Genomic DNA, 20564 nt, shown 5'->3' on the forward strand with positions numbered 1-20564 from the left:
TTTCAGCTGAAGCCGAAGACAGGGGGTTGTCATATCTATGGCCTTCGCGGCCTGGACCGTCTAGATAGATCATTTTGAGCATCGCAGATCAACTATCATATAGACTACTGTACGTCACATCAGTGTGCATGCCTGATTTGCAGTTTCTACTTGTTCTCTCAGCTGTCGGTTTACAGCTGAGCATCTCGCTCAGCTCTCACTTATTGCCTCCTGTGCTCTCGCCACGCTGAGAATTATCAATGATTACTATTTTCTGAAACGAAAACCACTGAGATACTGCGGTTTCTCCCATTGGTTGTCACTAGCTGCTACTTTCGCCTATGATATCTCCGTTGGCCATAGGCTCTCTCTGCCTCCCATATCTTGACCCGAGGCTGGATTTGTTCCCTATGATGTCTCGGTAGATATTCACTCGAAGATAGCATAGGAGCTACATATACATTGTCTTCAAGGGTATCAATCGTCCACCGCCACAGGCCGGAGATACGCTGGACGCAAAGGGAGGCGATCCTGCTTGTTCCCAAAGATGATATAGATCCCCGAAGGATGCTTCGTCCTCATCCTCAAGTTCCTCATCCATTACGTCCGCGGCCCCACTAATGGCGACCAGTCTGTGCAATATCCATTGCATTTGAAGGAGTTCGAAAGATGGTAATGGATTGGTATCTGGGTTCTCAGTAGTAATCGTGATCATATCTCCCGAGACCATACGCTTGTCCTGGTTCCCATTCCACAGTTTAGCACCAAGGTTACCGCACTTTAGGTCAGAGGGGATAGACGGAGGCATGGTCCACCGAACAAACTTGGAATATTGATGTGTCGGCATCCAGAAAAATTGCACTTGCATCTTTTTCTTATCCTCCGAGGGCTCAAAGGGCTTCAGAGCAAACCTTGCCTTTTCCCATAAACGGCGAGCCGATGGGGTCAGGCATATCAAGTTTGCACAATGTTCGGTGAGTGCTGGACCAGTGACCTGCCTTTGCCATGCTTCAATCTTGGCAGGGCTCCAGTACATTTCAAGCATAGCCCAGAGCCTCCTCTGCATGGTATTGTCCGGTTCCTTGCCGAGCGCAGAGGGAAAGATATGGCATTTATCCACAGGGTCTTGGACCTTTTCGATTATGCAAGAACCGCTGTCTCTCTCGGCACACTATTTATTATCAGCATTTGTCACAAAGGGACACAAGGGAACTTCCCAGTGGAAGATAACATCAGGCAGTGGCGTTGACAGGAAACACCTCACTGTCCAGAAAAAGGGCCCAAGTGATAAACCATACAGTAGGATTGATAGTGGGTCAATACTTACGGCATTCTCAGCAGTGTCGGAGCGTTTATTTGCTATCCACGAGGATTCAACGGGCTGAGGCAGCATTGTCGGACTCCCTATGGCAGAGCGTTTGCTAGGAGTCGTGGGCGTTGTGGGAGTCGTAGCGGGGATAGAAAGAATGCGAGAAGCAGTCCCTGATGAAGCAGTAACTGCATTTAGCATATCACTGACATATTGAGAATATATGAAAAGAAACACTCACACGCTCTGAGATAATCAATGTCATTTGATTCGAGCACCCGAAAAACAATTTTTGGCCTCTCCTTGGCAAAACTAACGAGGCCTCGAAGATTCTCTATATCTGACAACCACAGACAAGCCCAGGTGGCGCTATCAACCATCGGCGTCTCTGACGTGGCTCGACTGATAGCTTCGATTAACGCCGCGCGTTCTGGATCCTCGAGCTCCTCAGCGGCTGACATTTTCGCGAGAAACGATGCAGAAAAGGACTGGAGAAAGGCCAGAAGAGAGCTTGAACGAGACTCAGAAGTGTCATAAGACGGCTATCAAAAGACCTGGCAGGAGAGCTAAAGACGAGGAGACAAGTCCGTACGTAGCTGGTTGAAAGAAAGGAACATTCTCTCCCGAAAAGATGAATAGTGTGAAAGAAAGAAAGAAGAGAAAGAATAGTTTTGGAAAAAAATCGTTGTTATACCTACCTAGGTAGGTATGCTGCTGCTGCTGCTGCTGCCTACACACATCCATATCCATATCAGGTTTGGATCAGTACTTACTTTTATGGTACTTCCGCTAGTTCATTGTCTGTGTAAACTAAACGCAGAAGAGAAATTGTCTAGCTTATTACACTTCTATGGTTCTTTTTGGAACCATAAGTTGCATTCCCCGTTGTTTTGGTCCATAGAAAGTAGCTCCACGAGATCCGAAAAATGATTTATATTAGAGATCCAGGCAGACCAACAAAGAGTTCTCCTTTTCGGTCGACTAGAGGAAAGCCATCATGTAACAGTTTACAATTGACAGTTGACAACCAAAGACAGGCCTAGATGGTGCTATCAACCATCGGTGCCTCCGATGTGGCTCGACTGATAGCCTCGATTAACGTCGCACGTTCCAGATCCTCGAATGCAATAAAGAAAAGCCCGCACTTGGGCCAGGCTCTAAAGGAGTGGTAGAGCCGGCCCACCGTGCGCGAGCGGGAGAAATGAAGACAAGGAGGAAGGGGGCAAATACGCCTTTTTTAACCCCGAGGAGGAGGTTGCGCGAGTTCCCTTCCTACTGTGAATCCGAAAGAAAAGGAGTGGGTTGGGCGGCCTTCACGGGAGGACTTCACTACATAAATAGGGAATAATAGGAGAACCCAATTAATCTAGAGGATAGGCACTGCTATAGTAGACAGTATATCGGGAATAGCGCAAGTAAAAGGCAGTATAAAAGTCGATAAGGATAAATAGAACTCTTGAACACCTTGATGGCTCTTGCCACTCAACCAAAAAGGAGAACTCGTTGTTGGCCCGGTCTGAATCCGAGACACCCTAAAAAGCATATTCCATATACCATATCCCTGAACCCTTATTAGGAGGGTGAAGAAGAGCAGTAGGAATAGAGGTAGCCCAATATGATGCACCATGTCACGTGGGCAACTCTTCGTCCAGGTCTGCATTTTCTAGGCTGCGGAACATACCATGGACGAGAATAAATATGCACAATGAGATACCTCACTCAATCATGTTATCTGTTTGGCATCAACGTGAAAAGACAAAGAGAATTGGATGTCGCCGCTCCCAGAAACCTGCGCTTCTACTTAAAACTCGGACGTTCGGCCAGCACTCTTTCACCATCTGAGAATGACGATCACTTTTTCTCCTACACATCTGGCCGATGGCTGTATGAGGAAGAGACTCAACTGAGGCGCAGATACATCAAATTCGATCTGGAAGGTCTTCGAAAGACTGCTGCCCTAACTCTAGGCTCTCGATGTGTCCACATATCCAAGCTTCCGGAGGGCCTGTACAACAAGGTCTTTTCTTTAACGATGGAAGGCGGCAAAGAAATCTTGGCGAGGATTCCAAATCCCAATGCTGGTGATCCTGATTATGTGGTTGAGAGTGAAGTGGCGACCCTTGACTTTGTATGTTCTATAACTGTGTCCTTTCGGTTGCCAGTTGGTTTATATGTGGACGACAGCTCCGTAAGATGATTGGTGTTCCAGTTCCTAAGCTGCTTGGTTGGAGCGCGCGATCCGGGGTGTCCAACTCTGTTGGTGCTGCCTACATTTTAATGGAGAGGGTCAAAGGTCATCAACTGAGCGACGTCTGGGAGACCATGTCAGAATCTCAACGTTTTGGCCTTGTGAAGAGCTTGGTGGAGATTGAGAGAAGGCTAGCAAGCATCAGATTTACGAACTATGGTAGCTTGTACTACGATGGCACGAGATCGAGGAGTTTAAATGTCGTTGACTCAGTCGAACAATCAGTTGACGTGCCTGATACCATGTCGAAGTTTGTCATTGGTCCGACAACTGAGAGGTCATTTTGGGTTGACGAACGAGGAGAGCTAGATATCGACCGCGGACCATGTGAGTATTATGACGACCCAACGTTTGACTTGTTTTATATGTTTTATCATTCCTCAATATATGCTAATCGTCACTATAGGGACATCATTCGAAGAATATATTTCAGCCGTCGTACGCCGTGAGATGTCATTAATCCGAAAACTAAGTTCGCAACGACAGAGTCGTCACCCTGGATTTCTAGGCAGCGCAGGTACATCACCGGAAGATCATATACGACTTCTGCAGCAGTTTCTGGCCGTTCTCCCTCATATTCTACCCCCGGCTGAAATTACTAGACCCGTCTTGCTTCATCAAGACTTGCATGGAGACAATATATTCGTCCACGAAGACGACCCAACAAAGATATCAAGTATCATTGATTGGCAAGCGTCGTATGCAGCGCCACTTTTCCTACAGGCCAAATTTGCGTCTATAGTTGACTGTGACGATCCTTACCCGTGGGGTGCGGTGCAGCCGGAGCTTCCTCAAGATTTCGACTATCTCCCAGAGTCGGAGAAAGTGTTAGCTAAGGCAGCGTTCCACAGACTTAGATTGAAGAAGTTCTACGAACTGGCTTCAAGGAAATTCAATCCAACGCTCATTAGAGCAATGGACGCAATAAGGGACGATGGCGATCCCACAAATTTCATCTTTCACCTTATTGGGCAAACGGCAACTGATGGACCGATCCCTTTGAAGGAACTTCTTATCCAGATATTTGAAAAATGGGACCAAATCACCGAGAAAAGCGGATCTAAGGTGGCATGTCCTATTTCGTTTGCTCAAGAAGAAATCAGCAACGCACGGGATCAAGCGCAAGCGTGGGCGGATGCCTTTAATGAGTTCGAGGCCTTGCGATCTGATATTGCGGGGAAAGATGGATGGGTCTCTCACAAAGAGTACGAGGAGGCTATGGCCAGATTTGAGGCTCACAGGGGTGCTCTGGAAACTCTACAAAGGCGTCTCGAGGAAGTATCTTGAAGGCTATATATCAAATTTCTTGTTAGGATATGAGAAGTCAAGATAGGAGACAGCATCCCCAACTACGGTACAGCAACCAAACAACTCTATATAAAAAGGCTTGCGCATAATTTTATCCATCCGCTTATTGTACCTGGAATATATAGTTCTTTTGGTGAAACGAAAATCGGTATTAGCCCTTACTCCTGCCAGAAATAACTGCCATTCTTTTAGTACAGTGTTTGTTTACAAGATCGTGCCTTCCCCATATCAGAGCAACCTGGGTAGCACATAGAACCGAAACCATACAGAATACACACCGAAGTAATTTAGTCACGAAACCCACATTATATCGTTATTATCTTTATCGCAGGCTCTATACCGACTTTGCCTACGTCGAAGACAATGATGGCTGATTCAGCTCGTCCTAAAGCTTTAGTGGCTGAAAAGCTCTCCACTGAAGGACTCGCTCTTCTACGCGAAACACTGGAAGTCCATGAGCGCCATAAACTGTCCCCAGAGCAGCTACTGGCGATTATCCCCCATTATGATGCATTGCTGGTTAGATCAGAGACGAAGGTGACGGCTGGTCTGCTACGAGCCGCAAAGAAACTCAAGGTTGTTGCCAGGGCGGGAGTAGGCGTGGATAATATTGGTTTGTGAGATAAGCTGCCATATACGATTTGATACTGATATAGTATTATATTGGCAGATGTTGAAGAGGCCTCGAAACTTGGTATCGTCGTGGTCAATTCGCCCTCCGGTAATGTCGAAGCAGCAGCAGAGCATACAATTGCTCTAATGCTCTCCCTGGCGAGAAATATCCCACTTGCTTGCAGTGGCCTGAAAGCTGGACAGTGGGAAAGGAGCAATCTAGTTGGTGTAGAGGTCAAGGGGAAGACACTGGGAGTCATAGGTCTCGGGAAAGGTAGTGCTGTTTCTAGCTCCCCCCTTACGAATCGGTATTATCTAATGCATATATAGTTGGCCTGACTGTTGCAAAGCTGGCGAAAGGTTTGGGGATGATCGTGGTGTCACTCGACCCATATTCTCCGCCAGCCGTGGCAGCTTCTGCCTCGGTAGCACTGGTGTCTTCGCTATCGGAGCTACTCCCGGTAGTAGACTTCTTGACCATACACACGCCTTTGATTTCATCAACAAGGAACATGATATCGGCATGTGAGATAGCCCAGATGAAGCCTGGATCACGAATTCTAAACGTTGCCCGGGGCGGAACCGTTGATGAGGTGGCTCTATTAGCGGCTCTGGAGTCTGGACATCTGGCTGGCGCTGCTGTCGACGTCTTTACTTCAGAACCTCCTGAACCACACTCCAGTGCTGCAAAGTTGATATCTCATCCGCGCGTAGTAGCCACTCCCCATCTGGGCGCATCAACCATGGAAGCTCAAGAGAGCGTCTCGATCGATGTGTGCGAACAGGTCCTACAGATTCTCAAAGGATCTCTACCTCGGAGCGCAGTGAATACCCCGTTGATCCTCCCAGAGGAATATAGCAAACTGCAGCCTTTTGTGTATCTTGTTGAGAAAATGGGTAGTCTCTATACACAACACTTTGCCTCTGCCAACAATGGACCCATGCAGAGGAGTACATTCGACCTGATTTACCAAGGAGAGCTGGCCAACATCAGTAACACGAAGCCTCTGTTTGCAGCCCTGATGAAAGGACTCATTTCACCGATCAGCAGCTGCGCGGGTCTTAATATCAACATAGTTAATGCGGAGCTAATAGCCCGCGAGCGCCACATCATCGTCAATGAGCAGCATTCGCGTGACACGTCTTTCCAACCATATTCGTCGCTTGTAACATTGATAGCACGGCCTCCCCCATTAACATCGCCACACAGCACAGATGAAGCCAAGCAGCAATATCAGATCATCTCCGGTACCTGTTCCGGATGCCAGCCGATTATCAATCGTCTCGGTCGCTTTGCCACATCCTTCGTGCCGGAAGGGACGCTGATTATATGCAGAAATTACGATTCTCCAGGTAAGATCGGAGTCGTAGGTAGTATCCTTGGCAGGGAAGGGATCAATATCAATTTTATGGCCGTTGCTCCGATTTCTAAGAAACCACTTGACACCCTGGGTGGGCAGATTATTTCTGCAATTGAGAATGACAGTAAATATAAAACTGTTCCGGAAGAGGATAGGCAAGATTCAGAAGCTGCAAAGGACGCATTGATGATCCTCAGTGTTGATCGCCTCGTTAGTGAACATGTTGCTGAGGCATTAGTTCGCGAGGGAGGAGTGTTGGACGTCAGTGTTGTTACGCTTTAATTGTCATGGTCGTCATGAACGACGGAAGGATATGAATTGAGCAAATGCTGAATAGCGCCATCTTTCCGTTCCATATGACCTTTTCTGACAGTAGTCATCGCCCAAAGTTGAGTAAACCTCAAATCTCTCCTAATGCATAGGCAATGAAAATCGTAAGAAGTGACAATGAAATGGTATAACGAAGCCCACGATAGTAGCTCAACATAAGATAAAACATATAGCAAGGAATTCATCGCATTAAAACCGGTGCCATGTCGTCCGTCCCCAAATGACGTAACGTGGCCTATCGTACGTACTCTTCGATCGAAAATCGAGAGATGTGACAAAAGCACCGCTATCTATAAAATTCGTAACAGAAAGGTAAGACGAAATCCAGTCATTAAGTTCCATCAAACGAGGACCTCCCAAACGCGGCATTGGGCGAGTCCCACCAAGGCTCTATGTCTGCGAGACTAGGAAGCGGTGGGGTGGTATCAAAGGTGGCTTGCTGTTGATACAATCCTTCACTAAGGTCATCAGAAAGGACGCGGAGGTCACTGTTTCGTAACCATTCCATGTCAACGCTGTCGGGTGGGAGAGTTTGTTGTTGAGGCTGAGGCTGGGATGGGGGTTGCTGATGTCTGGGAAGGGCGCCAGCAGACGCAACGGGAACGGTAGAGGACGACGGTATAGCGGCTTCCTGGTTCGCGTTGGATACACTGCTTCGAAACCTTTTCCTCGATTCTGACGGATCAGCCTCCTGGCTCACAGTACTAGGGCCTGTCTTTATCTGCGGTCCCATCTGAGATGAACTCAGCAAACGCTTAGCTGCTGAGCCGGACTTGCGCATGCGGTTCTGCCACCTGCGCTGCAAGCTGACCAAGAAGTCTCTTGTTCGCTTTGCATTATCAAATGACTGCCCCAGTTCGTCTAGCGCGCGGAAGCATACGTTCAAGTGTGCGACCATTTCAGGTTTACTGATGCCACTTGTCCGGCCAGGACTTTGCGCAGAAGTCGAGATTGTGACAAATATAAGCATTAGGGCAGCGGTGAATATGATGGCTACCACTTGGTTGTTGATACGACGGAAGGTGTAGTACTTCTCATATAGGCGAAGTAACTTGGCAACAGCCGTGGCTGACTCAATGCACATTCTTCGAGCGTGGAGGTAGCCAGGACCCTGACGCGGGTTGGACGGCTGAATGTAGCTCTTCGAGACCCATGGACGGTGGAAGAAGATGACTATCTGATGATATTGCATGTGTAACATCAGGAGATGTGGTAACTGCGGAGCCGTATCATTGTCGAGATCGATCTGAAGCTCTGAAGGTAGATTTCGCTTCCATGCGAAAAGGTCTTCGGTGACTTTGTAGTTCAATCTTTGCAGGTCATGCTTTGGGATATTTGCACAGCCGTAGAGAATATGGCCCACTGGGGATATCATCTCCCACAGGAGCACGAACTGTCTGGTAATTAAGTCTGTTGGACTCCTCAGACCGACCTTCGTCAGATTGGAGGAATCTGAAGCCCCGTAAGGATACCAGGTTTCAACCCTCATCTTACTAGGGTGCGAAGCCGGTCTCGGTACTGTAATATCTCCAGCGTTCATGCGGAAGGGTCGTCCCAAGTAGAAGCCCCAGAAATGATCTGCGATATAGCTACCCCAGAAAGCCATGCCACGAACTTCTGCATCGCGCTCGCTGAGGTCTCCCTTCTTAACATATGGTGACATGTCGATGTGCAAACCGAGGTCGAATGCGAGCCTCATTGACATTCCGCTATACAGCCAACCACGAGCGTCACGGTTAGAAGCTGCTTCGTGACTACTGAGAATGGCCAGCGCCTGAACAGTCGCAACGCATGGGGAGTCCAGCTCGATTTCAAGCAGAGTCTTGGCGCGATCAGCAAAGAATTCCGAAAGTGATTTCGGGAACGTGATGAATGTTGGATGATAGCGCGCCTCGAATGCGCTTCCTAGAGCACACCTGCACGTTTGTCAGCTTGCTTGCCGGTCAAGAGAAGTAACACCTCATCCTACATTGCATTCGTTAAGACCTCAGAATAGAAGGGCGTATCGTCGTATTCATTCCTCCATTTTGATCTCGCCTCCAAAAACACTTCACGATCCACTACATGAGAGCTAGTATTCTGCCAGGCAAAGTAGAGCTCAACAAAATGGTCTTCCAGGGCTTGATCGACTGCCTGCCCGATCCGCAGGTGGTTTAAAATCTCCTGGCCATCTTGTCGGACAGTCCGGGTGTCCGGCCGCGGTCTCTGCTCGGTGGGAGACACATCAATAAGGTTGAGATTCGAAGTCGGCCCGTAGTATCGCAGATGTCCATCTCCCGCTATTTTCAGAGTTCCCAGTCGAGAAGAGAGCTGCTCAATGACCTCATTTTCTGCCTCATCCCCACTATCCGTCTCGGAGAAAGGATCAGTCTGGCCTTGTCCGAGTGCAGATCCAGACAGCTGCGGTAACTCCTGGCCCAAAGGCAGACTTTCCGGACTCGTCACTCCACTTGTGTCTGCGGATCCACTGCTTGCTCGATCAATGTTTGCGTATATACTATCTAGACTCTCCGCGTTCGGGAGCGCAAAGTTCCAATTCGAGGTACCCAATTGCGATTCGAATCCACCAATCATCCCCAGGCCAGAACCTCTCCCACTTGTCGCTGGAAGAGTAAGCTTGTTCGAGGTAGGGGCGACAGAAGACGGTTGGGAATCCATGCCACCCACACGTGGCACGATCGGCAGTGTATTATTTGAAAGATTTGAAGATAAAGGGAAGGCACTAGACAATGTGTCGGTAGCATCCGTAGGCTTTGAACTACCCCGACGTTTCTGCGCCTGGCCCCGAGGAATTTGAAGGGTGTCTAGAACCCTGTTCATTGCTGCTTCGTCCTCGGGCTTCATGGGGGGAGGTTCTAGCCCTTTATCATAGATATATTGGCAGAGTTCATCGATCCTCATGGAGAACAACTCTGTTGCAGCGCGAAGTGACACTCTGAGGGAACGGTCAGCAACGATGACCTACAGAACGAGATATCTCCAATCAGAGACTGCATGGATACTGGGTGATGGAGACTCTGTTCAATGCGGCTCCTGATTGTGCCACCCACACAACCAGAACCCCGCGCAGATAGGAAGAGGAACTTGGACAGAGACCTACTTCCGCTTATCGTCTCCATGCTGGTATCTGCACTCTTTCCCTTTCTTCTGGCAGTTATGGCAATTGGGTGCGGCCCCATCACACTGGGACTCATCAGTCGCTGCACCATTTCCCCGTTCGAGATCCGTCATACCCTTATCTTGCTCTCCCTGCAGGGCACGCAAGCAGTCGTGACATGCTTGCGAGGCGCCTTTTTGGGCCGTTCTGACTCCTGCTGCATGGTGTCACCAGCCATAGAAGCTCAGGCAATCCTTGCGAGTAGTCTCCAGATGAGGGTATATCGCGAAGACATTCAGGACTTCCTAGCTAACCCATATCACGCGCAGGATTCGCTATCGACATGTTCGATCATAATTTTGCCGTGGTGCGAAGAGCGCAAGTTCGATGCGTCCTTTGAAGGCGGTCCGGGGAAGACACTGACCCACCACACGATTCGCCTATGTCAATTCAATTTCAACCCAACCGCCGCCCAGGTCGACTATGTCGACTAGTAATGGGATGCGACGAGGAAAATATCTGCATACGTATATATATTAAAAAAAAAATCGCGGCAGCGAGGTCATGTGCAAGAATAGCTCGAGCTAGCACTGCTGTCTCGCAAGCTGTTGCTCTGAGCTCCCCCGCACGAACGACGGCCGGAGTAAAACCGAGATCCGCCGAAAACAGCACCGATTGGGAAATGACATACCCGACCGCTCTAGATCGGAGAAGAGCCTCTAGAATCTAGATCGATGGGCAGCTTTCACAAGACCTTACGATAATTATAGATCATTGTCTAATAACAATACGAGGGCGGGTCGTTATTCTGCTCACTAGGTAGCTCAGCCGAGGGCGCCTACGACACTTTTTGAACTTGCAAGACACAATGAAAGATTCCAAAACATTACCACATTGCTTTCTGAGTTAAAGCGATTACATATTAAGGATTTGAAGACTTTATGGTTTACCAGTTGCTGGTACGCTTGAGAGTCTCGTTCTGGATCACCTCAATCCAGTATCCATCAGGGTCCAGTATGAAAGCCACGTTCTTCATGCGGCCATCCGTGAGACGCTTCTTCCAGTTGACGTTTAGAGATTCAAAACGAGCACAGGCAGCATCAAGGTCATCGACAGAAATACCTACAGAGAGCCATGGTTAGATAATGATCATACGACCACTTGCTGTTGTGTGTCTGCACTTACAAATATGTCCAAAGCCCTGGGGCTCCGCGTTTCCATCATGGTAGACCTTGCCTTCCTGCTTCTCTGTTCCGTAGTTCCAGGTGAGCTCGAGCAATCCCTCCCACTCAGCAACAGGGTTCTTAGCGTCCTCCTTGATGGCTGGGTTCGACGCGGGATATGCGAGGAAGTAGAGATTGAATCCAGCATCCTTGTTCTCAAAAGTGCGGACGAGGGTCATTCCCATGACTTCCTGGTAGAACTTCAAGCTGGTCTCAGCAGACTTCACTCGGAGCATAGTGTGGTTCAGTCTGTAGCTGGCCGGATCCGTTCCAGAACCGACGTCCTCATCATGCCGACGGATAACCTCGACCCAGTATCCGTCAGGGTCCTTCACAAAGGCAATGTTCTTCATGCGGCCATCGGTAAGCTTCTTCTGGAAGGCATAGCCGGCATCCTCGAGCCTCTTGCATGCAGCCTCAATGTTGTCCACCGAAACAGCAAGGTGTCCAAATCCCCGGTACGGTTCAGTGTTTCCGTTGACGATGCTGTAGTTAGGGTCGTTCTCGGTACCGTAGTTGTGGGTGAGTTCCAGAACGCCGTTGCGATCAGTCCAGTGACGATCACCCTGGAGGGAAGCAGGTCCATCGTAGGCAAGGAAATACAGGGAGAACTTGTTCTCAGGGAAGTCCAGCTGGCGAATTTGGTTCAGCCCGAGGAACTTGTAGAACTCAACTGATCACCATCAGTATCCATGTACACTAGAAGAATAATGCATATAAGGAATGTATATAATAGAGTGAACGTACCAGACCTCTTCGGGTCCTTCACCCGAAGCATAGTATCTGTCGAGACCCATTGTTAGCCAAGACTTGGACTAGCATGTAAGGCTGCTTGGCAGGCGAGATGAACGCACGATTGAGCTTATATTTAGCAGTCTCCGTCGTAGTCGCCATGGTTGCGAGGGTTCTTAGTGGTCCTGCGTCGATTTGTCAGTATGTCATGTGCGGGGAAGCTTGCTGGTTCCAGCAGCGTACCTTGAGGGAATCTGAGGCACGGAACAGGGACCTTGTGGAAAAGTCTGGTAGGATTAAATACCCTGTGGCAGGCGAACATGAAGGAGGGGCGAGGAGATGGCAGTTCACAGAGCGTGGGACAGAAGAAAGATATGGAAGGTTGTTTGAGCAGAAACGCTACTTGGATGCCCCTCAAACACCTCCAACTCCAAGTGGGGTCGCTTAAATCCGATGACGCTATTCCCGCCGGCGGAAAATAATAAACATGAACGAGCTGCCTTTTTTGCAACTGCTCGACTGCCGAACTTGCTCCAGGGAGGGAAGGGTTGGTTTTTCCACACTCATCTTCATCGGAAGTATGTCGTACATCAATGTCTCCTTGGTCCACTGGTTTCCCAAAAGCTGCGATTATCGTCTTGATCGGCACATTGGAGGTTCATCCGATGCTGATTATAAATCACCTAGAACTTGTTAGTTATGAGCATTCCGCGCATCATGACAGGCCAGATAAACTAGTTAAGATATTATTATTATATCCCCGGGCTATCACCGACAGCGGATCGGCCGAATAAGGCCAGGACTATTAATCTCTGGAACAAACATTGTTGTGCTGGCTTCTCCACTTGACACATGTATACAGATAATTAGAGCATTCAAATGTTGAGGTATCACAGTCATCATTGGTATGAACTCTTTTTTTTTTTTTTTTTTTTTTTTTTTTTTTTTGAGGCATTGCACAACGTGAGAGGCGCTTGAGGGCAGGAGCCCTAGCAGTCAAGAAACAGTGATGCTACCCCCATGCTGGTCCAAAAGTATTATGGGGAGAGTCTTGGTCTACATAAAGTCCTGCCCGTACAGATCTCGGAGGGTAATATGTGCCATGCCTCATGACCTGCTGTGTAAAAGAGTCTCGAGGCAATTTATTATTGATCACTTGTCCAAGTGAGAAACATCGATCAGTAGGCGCCAAGAGCTTCGAATGGCATCACTTCCGTTTTTGGTATAGTAACGTAGCTCACGGAATATGGTAAGCTGTCTCTGACTGTCTCATAGATGCTCAAAACGACAAATAAGCCTTGACGAAACGCGGTAAAGTCGCATGGAGAGACACGATGTGGCATGTCTGCGGCGGGCCGTGGTTGGGTGCAAGGCGACAAGACAAGCCCGTTCGAACTTCGGACCGTCCTACCGCCCGCCTAAGTTACTACACTACTTACACTTCTAGATCGCGCCCTCACATACGTCTCCGTTATTCGGCTGAGATTCGTACTGTGCAGTCCAGACAAGGCAATCTCGAGTGCCGTGAAGTCGATCTCCCCACGCGGGCCGTCAGGTGGATCCATAACGTGAACCTGGTAGGTTTTCTCTCGTAGGCCTCGTATTGCTTTTCAGGCCGCGGATCCGTCCTCCTTTCTGCTGTTTGGCGATACTCTGCCATTGTGCATTCCTCCCACGCGTCTAGCCAACATCAACCCTCTATTTGCCCATGGCTGCCCCGATAGGGCTCATCCCTGAGACCCCCGGCCCTCTCTGTTGCGACAGGAATGGAATTGTCAAACAGACCTTGTCCGCTCTGGGAACATAGGTAGGTCCTGTCCCAGTGAACCTAGAGTTTTGCGGGGAAGGATCTATTCCTATAGCAGTACTGTACCACCCAAATCAATGGCCCCAGGCATCAGTTGTCTGAATTTAATGGCTCCTTTTTTTTTCTTTTTTTTCCCCCTAAGATATTTGACACTGTCGTTATGCTGCATATTTCATCATCCTGTTGGCATCAATCAACATCTTACCTTGACTCCAATATCCCCAGTTTGATACACCCGTCTACTGCATTATGGCTGAGTTTGAATCTCCAGTTCTTTTACCTCAGTATTTCAACCACAGAATCCCCCGTTCCAGTGGAGTCTTCCTGCCTTCTTGGGCAGCGAGCAACGTCCAGTACGCAGAGAACCTGCTTGAGTGCTCAGACGAACCGATTGAATACGACGACGACGACGAGGACTATCAGGACAATTGCTTCTTTTTTCCAGAAGACTGCACCTTACCTGTCCGAAAGGACAGTGGCTGCGAAGTCAGTGACCACGAATACGGTCTCTTGGACAGTCTTAAGAGCGACAAGAGCGATAAAACCGACAAGATGACACCCGAGCTGCCAGATATCAAAATGCTTGATACGGAGGCACTAAGTGACCTCCTAGAGGATAATCTCTCGCCTCCAGAGATTACCTCGATCCTGTATGACTCCACTGGAGAGGTATCAGAGACGCTGCTGACTGGGGGTACAGCGTATTCCACGCCAATGGTGCACTATTCGCCTATGGATCACCTCTTCCGGTACGACAGCTTCGCAATCTGAGTGCTACATACGGAGCTGCCTATACAAACTACGCCAAAAATGCATCCAGTGGTAACCTTACAGGAGTTAACCCAGCGAGCCATCCATCTTCATTCGTGACAGCTCAATCGAACCCGTTGGGTGATGTAGGTTCGATTGTCTTCGAATTTGATGGCCAGGTTGCAGTCGTTACCAAGATAGCCGATAAGGTTCTTCTTGCCGCCGTAGGACCATCCAAGCTGGAAAATGCGGAAGGTGGCCAGTCCGGGGAAAACCCTCCTTTGAATGGGCCCGGGCCTGATGTGATAGAGCCTGCTGGAACGCCTTCTAACGGCCCAGATGTCGCCGCAAATGGGACCTCTCGCCCCAACGCTTCTTCCTCTCAGTCTCAGCAACAGAACAGTGCCCTTCAGACGCGGACTGCTCTCGACCGCAACCTTGAAACGCAATGGGAGATTGATCGAAACAGCGACCTTGCGCGTCTAGCCAGCCTCAATCTTTCCTCGTCACCATCGATTCTGCTTGCTCTCGAATCTAAATCTGCCGCTTTAGCCAGGTTCCTTAGCCAGAAGCTGGAAGACCTGGAAAGTCCAGAAGACTTTTGATCCAAACCACTTTCCTATTTTCTTGAACGTCTCGTTTTGTGCCAATTGTCTCAAGCGTGTGGTTATTTTCAGCTGAGCGCTGCGGCTTTTCATGTTTCTCTTTCCCTAGATCAATGCACACATGTATTGTCTACTGTTATAGCTCATAACTCAATAAGACTACATATGAACATGAAACCATCATGTCCCGACACGTAAAGTAGAGGCTGCTCTGGTAAACGCTACCGATGATTTACCATCTCTGAAAGGATTGTTGCACATTACTCCATATCTAGCAATTGAATTATAATATGCATTATATGTGCATAGTCTACAGTTGTGCAGGGCAGTTCGCTCCTACAATGCCATATTGTAACTGTCCTCTTGACAAGCGCCGTACCGGGGCCCAGATGAGGTCCTTCCTTAAGCGGAAGGAGGGGTTTACGGACCCCATTTCTTCTCTCCCCAACATTTTCTCAGGAATCAGGATAGTACTTCAGTAGTGAACAAGGCCAGATTTTCGAAGAAACGAGCGCTGTGAACACGAACTATAAAGGTTAGTGACTATTGATCATCCATCTAAGCGTCTGTCAGATCTTAACTAACAAGACGCACAGGGCACATCTGTCGGCGGGTCTCTTGCTGTAGCAATCCATGGGAACATTAGCACGTCCTCCCACCACTCCTGGGACTCTCCGTACCTTTTTATCTGGTCTCTTGTCCCTCTTGTGAACCAAGGCACCATGCTTTTCAGGAGACAGGTGATACTTTTCTTTGGCACATGGTCTACAGAAGAATGAACTCCTTCCGGAACAGGCAGATCTAATGACGACAGTGGCTATAAACATTTGTCTACCCGGATATACTCGAATACCTAATAGGATGAGCTAACTCTGGGAACCGCCACACATGGCATGCCGATTGAGTTGTCTGAGCTCCTCAGTTCCAGGATACCGGTGCGGCTTTCCCGCTTATTGGCGTTCGCAAGGAATTACCATGATTTCATGGATGCATGAAGTATTATATTATACCACTGGTACGTTCATCTAACAGGCACCCAACAGTGTCGCGCCATGACCGAGAAAGAATCTTTACTGACAAGCGAGAGTGATGGGTTTTCCCTCTTTCGGGCGCGGTGACCTCATCGCGGATCGGTCGATTAGCGCCAGCCATTACGCCTATTCCGTCGACTCGTCGGACGATCACTACCTGAGCAAGGGATGTCACCTTCACTGGATTGCTGAACAAGCCAGGATAGTAGAGCTCTGGTTCTCTTCAGCGCGATACTTAAATGCGATAGCTTCCCACAGGACGTTTCGAACGGTTGGAGGCACTGTATTCTACAACTACTTTTGAGACCATCTTTGGCTTTCAAGTCACATCTTTACAACTCGAACCCCGCGATAGACTTAAAGACTTCCCGTGCGCGCCCACACTGACAAGCTCCCCACCTGGGCGGTCGTGGGATAAATAGCGGCTTCCGCGGCCGGAACTGTTCTGCGATCACAGTTACTGTACAATCGAAAGCCACCTATACTGAAATCAAGACACTGTCAACGAGATGGCTTCACCGACCAGTCCTGCGTCGCAGGGTCTCCCGACCCGTAGCAACACGGTACGGACTACTGCGACGGCCACTACAGCGACCGGCGGGGGAATGAGTGACGATGAGGCGGTCCCGGATGAGAACACCAGTGAGGTGCGTTGTCTGCTAATAATCGGTTCTGCGAGGAAGTTACTGATTTGTTTACGCTTTGCAGACCACTGCTCTTCTCTTGGAGCGCCTTCAAGCATGGAAGCATATGTGTGGCTATCTGGAGGACTATGTCTCGTCTACAGCGAAGGTGCAGAAGTCGCAATCGAAGGATTATGAGAAGATCCTCAAGGTGCGTGGATCGGGTATACTGGAAGGCAAATCCGTCGAAATAACGCTGAGACGCGAGCACAGACTATCAGTGAGCCATTGAGGGAAGCTCATCATTTCAATTCAGGACCAAATGGAGTAACTGAAATGTTTGAGAATATGAAGGCCAACACCCAGGTATGCGTCATGGGAACGATAGATAAAATAAACGCCTAGATTCTAACTATGAGTAGGGAATGGTGAACATGTACCTTGAAACGGAAAAAAACCTCAAGGGAACCATCTTGCCGACTTTGGAGCGTCTGCACAAGGAAATCAAGAACAAAGCAAAGGAGCTGAAGTCCGGTGCAGCAAAGGGTTCCAAGGCAGTTGATAAGGCTAGGGCTTTAACTCAGAAGCACATTGAGCTCCTCGGTCAACATGCGGCTGCGGTGGAAGCGGCGGCCAGTAACAAGATTGAACCTAGCAACGACCCTTATGTGTTGCGAAGAGGCGTCAATTATCGTTTGAACAAACAGATCATTGAGGAGAACAATAACCGCAATGACATCCTTGCGGTCCAGCACTCTTTCCAGCAGTTCGAGAACCATATTCTGCAGACGGTTCAGAACACCTTCAACCAATTCTTCCAGTTGATGGGAGGTCAGAATGACCGTCAGCGTGCCCTGTACGCAGACATCTTGAGTAGTGCGCAGAAGATTCCACCAGACTATGAGTGGCTGAATTTCGTGATGCGAAACGAGGGCGTACTGGTCAATCCAGATGCTCCCGCGAGGTCCATGTCTAACATTACCTATCCGAATCAGGATCACCGCGCCACCAAGTCTCTCATCGAAGGGACTCTCGAGCGCAAGTCTCGTGCCGGTATACTGAAGGGCTACAACACTGGTTACTTTGTTGTGACTCCGGCGCGCTACCTGCATGAATTCAAGGACAATGACGACTTCCGCCACGAACCGACTCCCGAGCTGTCACTCTATCTCCCGGACTGCGTTATTGGTGGAATCGACGGCGTCAAGTTCAGCGTAAAGGGTAAGGATGTGTCCAGCGGCAAGGTCGGTAACGCCTTCCACACCACCACTGAGCTGCATTTCAAGGCTTCCACACCGGCCGATGCGGAGAAATGGTGGAACACTGTCAAGAGCTGCATCGACGGCCAAGGAGCTCATCATGCCGCAACCTCGCCTATAAGCCCCATAGCTAGTACAGCAACCACGCCTGCCGGCAGTAGAAACGTCAGTGCTGTGCAGCCGAGTGGCTCCCTTGAGAAGGAACTGGAAGCAAAGGGGGAGATCCCCGAGACGACTGCGGCCCAGGACCATGCCGAGGAAGCGACCGCTCAAGCAGCTACAGAGGGTGCTGGAGCTACTAAAAAAGAGTGAACGCGCCCACTGGCATGATTACGACAGAACAGTAGGCCACTGGATAAATACCGTCCTATATGCTCAATGTAGTACCCTAAGGTCATTGGATGTGCAGCCATATCATCTGCGTGATAACAGCATCTATCGACATTTCCTATACCACCTTACGCGTCATGTAATTATGAGTTGGATATATGGTCTTTATTGATTGCTTCCCTTCGGTTCCTGATATTGGGCCTAAGAGACCCAAAATATAACTGCACTTCTTTGTAGGTCAGACCCTTCGCGAGGCGATTGGCTCTGCAGTATTGTAGTGATTATGAAAGCTCTGTCGGTTTATCTTCAAGTATTGGTCAGCTTGCCACAATGCGCGGTGTGAAAGCCAATGTATTCGGTGATAGGGAATGAAATGAAATGTATAAATCAAGTTGGTGCCCTCCACCCTAGGACATTGATGGACGCTCTCCCCCCTCCCCGGCTCTCTGCAACAGTTGACCAATCCTCTAAGATATGTTCCATCTGGAAGCCGTTCTTTTCGAATACTCGCACACTCCCCGTATTTCCAACGTATGTAGATACCTTGATAATACGCGCGTTCATGTGGGGGACTGCCCATTCGTTGATAAGAGCCCGTACGACAGCGGTCATGATCCCTCGGCCGTGATGCGAGGAAGCTAGATAATCTTTGCGCCTTGGATTTAGTACGGTTTTCTACGTGGTATATCTCCTGAAGAATCATAGAAGTATACATACCTCCTATCGTCCAGACAATCTTCTCATCCCCAGATTCTAATTTGGCATTGCGTTCCTGCGCTTCCTTCCGCTCCTCACTCCCTTCAGGCAATTCATAGAACGGATATCGCATAATCCCCACATCTCCGATGAGTACATCCTTCTCCCATCCAGCATCATCATCCCAATCGCCATCTACATCCCTTTCTCGAACAATCTCCCTAATACTTGAGAACGGACACCCACCGACATAACCCCCGCTCGCGCCTTCGCTTGCCTTCCTCGCCGCCGCCAAAAACTGCTCACTCGCCGCGAGGGTTTTCCGGAAGAACACCTCTGCATGAGAGAGCAGGTATGGATGCGGCGGACTCGCGAGGAACGGATACACGCGAGGGTCGTTGAGGATGGAGACCAGCTGCGCGCAGTCAGCAGGGTCGGGATCCGTCGAGTCAGGTCCCGCGCGGCGCGGAGGGGTTATGATGATATTGGAGTGAGGGGCAGGGAGGGGAATGTAGAGCTCCCCTGTTCGAGGATTGGTTTTTATGGGCATTGTAGATTATCGTGTCTTTCTGTTTCGGCAGGATATTAAACAAAGGAACTGATGTTTCAGGATCGAAGTAAGTAGTAGGTGAGTCCTACTATGCAGTAGACACCGAATAAGAAAATGCAGATAGGAAGAAAGAGAAAAAAGCCTTCTTAAATATATAAACCTCGACATATGACTCGTATGTAAGGACTGTTCTCCTTTTGTTTCTCTCTTGTCAGGCGCTAAGTAGGTACTTAAGACTCATCGTAGTTACCGGTCTAGGTGAGTCACCCACATCCTCAACGTAGGTTGTAACTATTAATCGCAACTGTGAGATCTCCTGCAATTCTGAGGTCAGACCACGTTCAATGATGAGATGGACTATTATTATGGTGTCATTATTCCAGATCGACCTTTTCCCCTGTCGTAAAAAGTGGTCTTTCAGTGGTTGTTTTATATACTGCCATTTGTTGCGCTTCCGTCAGTTCTTCCACGCTGGGGCTTTCATCCAACCATTTGGCGCAGCTTCTGAAGTAGCAGTCTCTCAGATATGTCTGGAATTCATATCTTTCACCTATATCCTCTGGACAATCCAAGTTGGATGCAGAAAAGTTAAATTAAAGATCCTCGTCTAGATATATATATAAAGTCCGACAATGTTATGATTAATTGTGATACAACTTGGAAGGCGGAATGATCCTCAAGGCTAGAATAGGAAATATCATGTGGCGCAGTCCA

The 20564-nt window shown here is 48.9% G+C and overlaps 8 protein-coding genes across 8 annotated transcripts; 4 read left to right on the top strand and 4 right to left on the bottom strand.

Moving 5' to 3' along the window:
• Positions 1–256: 256 nt before the first annotated feature.
• Positions 257–2025, bottom strand: C8Q69DRAFT_36966 (hypothetical protein). The gene is made up of 3 exons (XM_028627583.1): positions 1530–2025; positions 1307–1461; positions 257–1150 (listed from the first exon to the last, which is right to left on the bottom strand). The coding sequence occupies exons 1-3, from the start codon at positions 1747–1749 to the stop codon at positions 431–433; spliced, it is 1095 nt and encodes a 364-aa protein (XP_028489454.1). The 5' UTR covers positions 1750–2025; the 3' UTR covers positions 257–430.
• A 619-nt stretch (positions 2026–2644) lies between these two features.
• On the top strand, positions 2645–4967 carry C8Q69DRAFT_37151 (kinase-like domain-containing protein). The gene is made up of 3 exons (XM_028627586.1): positions 2645–3416; positions 3473–3863; positions 3943–4967. Exons 1-3 carry the CDS (start codon positions 2994–2996, stop codon positions 4821–4823), a joined length of 1695 nt encoding a protein of 564 aa, XP_028489455.1. The 5' UTR covers positions 2645–2993; the 3' UTR covers positions 4824–4967.
• Positions 4968–5210: 243 nt separating this feature from the next.
• On the top strand, positions 5211–7099 carry C8Q69DRAFT_503323 (d-3-phosphoglycerate dehydrogenase; the record flags this gene model as incomplete). The annotated part of the gene is made up of 3 exons (XM_028632483.1): positions 5211–5457; positions 5515–5730; positions 5787–7099. The coding sequence occupies 3 exons, from the start codon at positions 5211–5213 to the stop codon at positions 7097–7099; spliced, it is 1776 nt and encodes a 591-aa protein (XP_028489456.1).
• A 189-nt stretch (positions 7100–7288) lies between these two features.
• On the bottom strand, positions 7289–10367 carry C8Q69DRAFT_37217 (fungal-specific transcription factor domain-containing protein). The gene is made up of 2 exons (XM_028627587.1): positions 9117–10367; positions 7289–9063 (listed from the first exon to the last, which is right to left on the bottom strand). Exons 1-2 carry the CDS (start codon positions 10046–10048, stop codon positions 7479–7481), a joined length of 2517 nt encoding a protein of 838 aa, XP_028489457.1. The 5' UTR covers positions 10049–10367; the 3' UTR covers positions 7289–7478.
• Positions 10368–11082: 715 nt separating this feature from the next.
• On the bottom strand, positions 11083–12547 carry C8Q69DRAFT_37069 (lactoylglutathione lyase). The gene is made up of 4 exons (XM_028627585.1): positions 12443–12547; positions 12215–12384; positions 11430–12140; positions 11083–11366 (listed from the first exon to the last, which is right to left on the bottom strand). Exons 2-4 carry the CDS (start codon positions 12243–12245, stop codon positions 11191–11193), a joined length of 918 nt encoding a protein of 305 aa, XP_028489458.1. The 5' UTR covers positions 12246–12384; positions 12443–12547; the 3' UTR covers positions 11083–11190.
• Positions 12548–14255: 1708 nt separating this feature from the next.
• Positions 14256–15361, top strand: C8Q69DRAFT_503326 (hypothetical protein; the record flags this gene model as incomplete). The annotated part of the gene is made up of 2 exons (XM_028632484.1): positions 14256–14656; positions 14707–15361. The coding sequence occupies 2 exons, from the start codon at positions 14256–14258 to the stop codon at positions 15359–15361; spliced, it is 1056 nt and encodes a 351-aa protein (XP_028489459.1).
• A 1438-nt stretch (positions 15362–16799) lies between these two features.
• Positions 16800–18714, top strand: C8Q69DRAFT_37042 (PH domain protein). Its single transcript, XM_028627584.1, has 4 exons — positions 16800–17039; positions 17101–17226; positions 17289–17381; positions 17438–18714. Exons 1-4 carry the CDS (start codon positions 16902–16904, stop codon positions 18584–18586), a joined length of 1506 nt encoding a protein of 501 aa, XP_028489460.1. The 5' UTR covers positions 16800–16901; the 3' UTR covers positions 18587–18714.
• A 277-nt stretch (positions 18715–18991) lies between these two features.
• C8Q69DRAFT_503328 (acetyltransferase, GNAT family) lies at positions 18992–19850 on the bottom strand (the record flags this gene model as incomplete). The annotated part of the gene is made up of 2 exons (XM_028632485.1): positions 18992–19251; positions 19322–19850. The coding sequence occupies 2 exons, from the start codon at positions 19848–19850 to the stop codon at positions 18992–18994; spliced, it is 789 nt and encodes a 262-aa protein (XP_028489461.1).
• Between the last annotated feature and the right edge of the window lie 714 nt (positions 19851–20564).

This window comes from Paecilomyces variotii, assembly GCF_004022145.1.
Source record: "Paecilomyces variotii strain CBS 101075 chromosome Unknown C8Q69scaffold_1, whole genome shotgun sequence".
Lineage (NCBI taxonomy): Eukaryota > Fungi > Ascomycota > Eurotiomycetes > Eurotiales > Thermoascaceae > Paecilomyces > Paecilomyces variotii.

Bases quoted from the DNA above. Each gene is read 5' to 3' on its own strand.
- C8Q69DRAFT_37069 (XM_028627585.1), bottom strand. From the start codon at position 12,245: ATGCTTCGGGTGAAGGACCCGAAGAGGTCTG. The intron at 12,141-12,214 runs GTACGTTCACTC...GATGGTGATCAG, and splicing joins GAAGGACCCGAAGAGGTCTG to TTGAGTTCTACAAGTTCCTC. The intron at 11,367-11,429 runs GTAAGTGCAGAC...GGCTCTCTGTAG, and splicing joins CCAGGGCTTTGGACATATTT to GTATTTCTGTCGATGACCTT.
- C8Q69DRAFT_36966 (XM_028627583.1), bottom strand. From the start codon at position 1,749: ATGTCAGCCGCTGAGGAGCTCGAGGATCCAGAACGCGCGGCGTTAATC. The intron at 1,462-1,529 runs GTGAGTGTTTCT...CTGCTTCATCAG, and splicing joins CATTGATTATCTCAGAGCGT to GGACTGCTTCTCGCATTCTT. The intron at 1,151-1,306 runs GTAAGTATTGAC...GATAATAAATAG, and splicing joins CCGACACTGCTGAGAATGCC to TGTGCCGAGAGAGACAGCGG.
- C8Q69DRAFT_37042 (XM_028627584.1), top strand. From the start codon at position 16,902: ATGGCTTCACCGACCAGTCCTGCGTCGCAGGGTCTCCCGACCCGTAGC. The intron at 17,040-17,100 runs GTGCGTTGTCTG...TACGCTTTGCAG, and splicing joins CGGATGAGAACACCAGTGAG to ACCACTGCTCTTCTCTTGGA. The intron at 17,227-17,288 runs GTGCGTGGATCG...ACGCGAGCACAG, and splicing joins ATTATGAGAAGATCCTCAAG to ACTATCAGTGAGCCATTGAG.
- C8Q69DRAFT_37151 (XM_028627586.1), top strand. From the start codon at position 2,994: ATGAGATACCTCACTCAATCATGTTATCTGTTTGGCATCAACGTGAAA. The intron at 3,417-3,472 runs GTATGTTCTATA...TGTGGACGACAG, and splicing joins AAGTGGCGACCCTTGACTTT to CTCCGTAAGATGATTGGTGT. The intron at 3,864-3,942 runs GTGAGTATTATG...TCGTCACTATAG, and splicing joins AGATATCGACCGCGGACCAT to GGACATCATTCGAAGAATAT.
- C8Q69DRAFT_37217 (XM_028627587.1), bottom strand. From the start codon at position 10,048: ATGAGGATCGATGAACTCTGCCAATATATCTATGATAAAGGGCTAGAA. The intron at 9,064-9,116 runs GTAGGATGAGGT...ACAAACGTGCAG, and splicing joins GAGGTCTTAACGAATGCAAT to GTGTGCTCTAGGAAGCGCAT.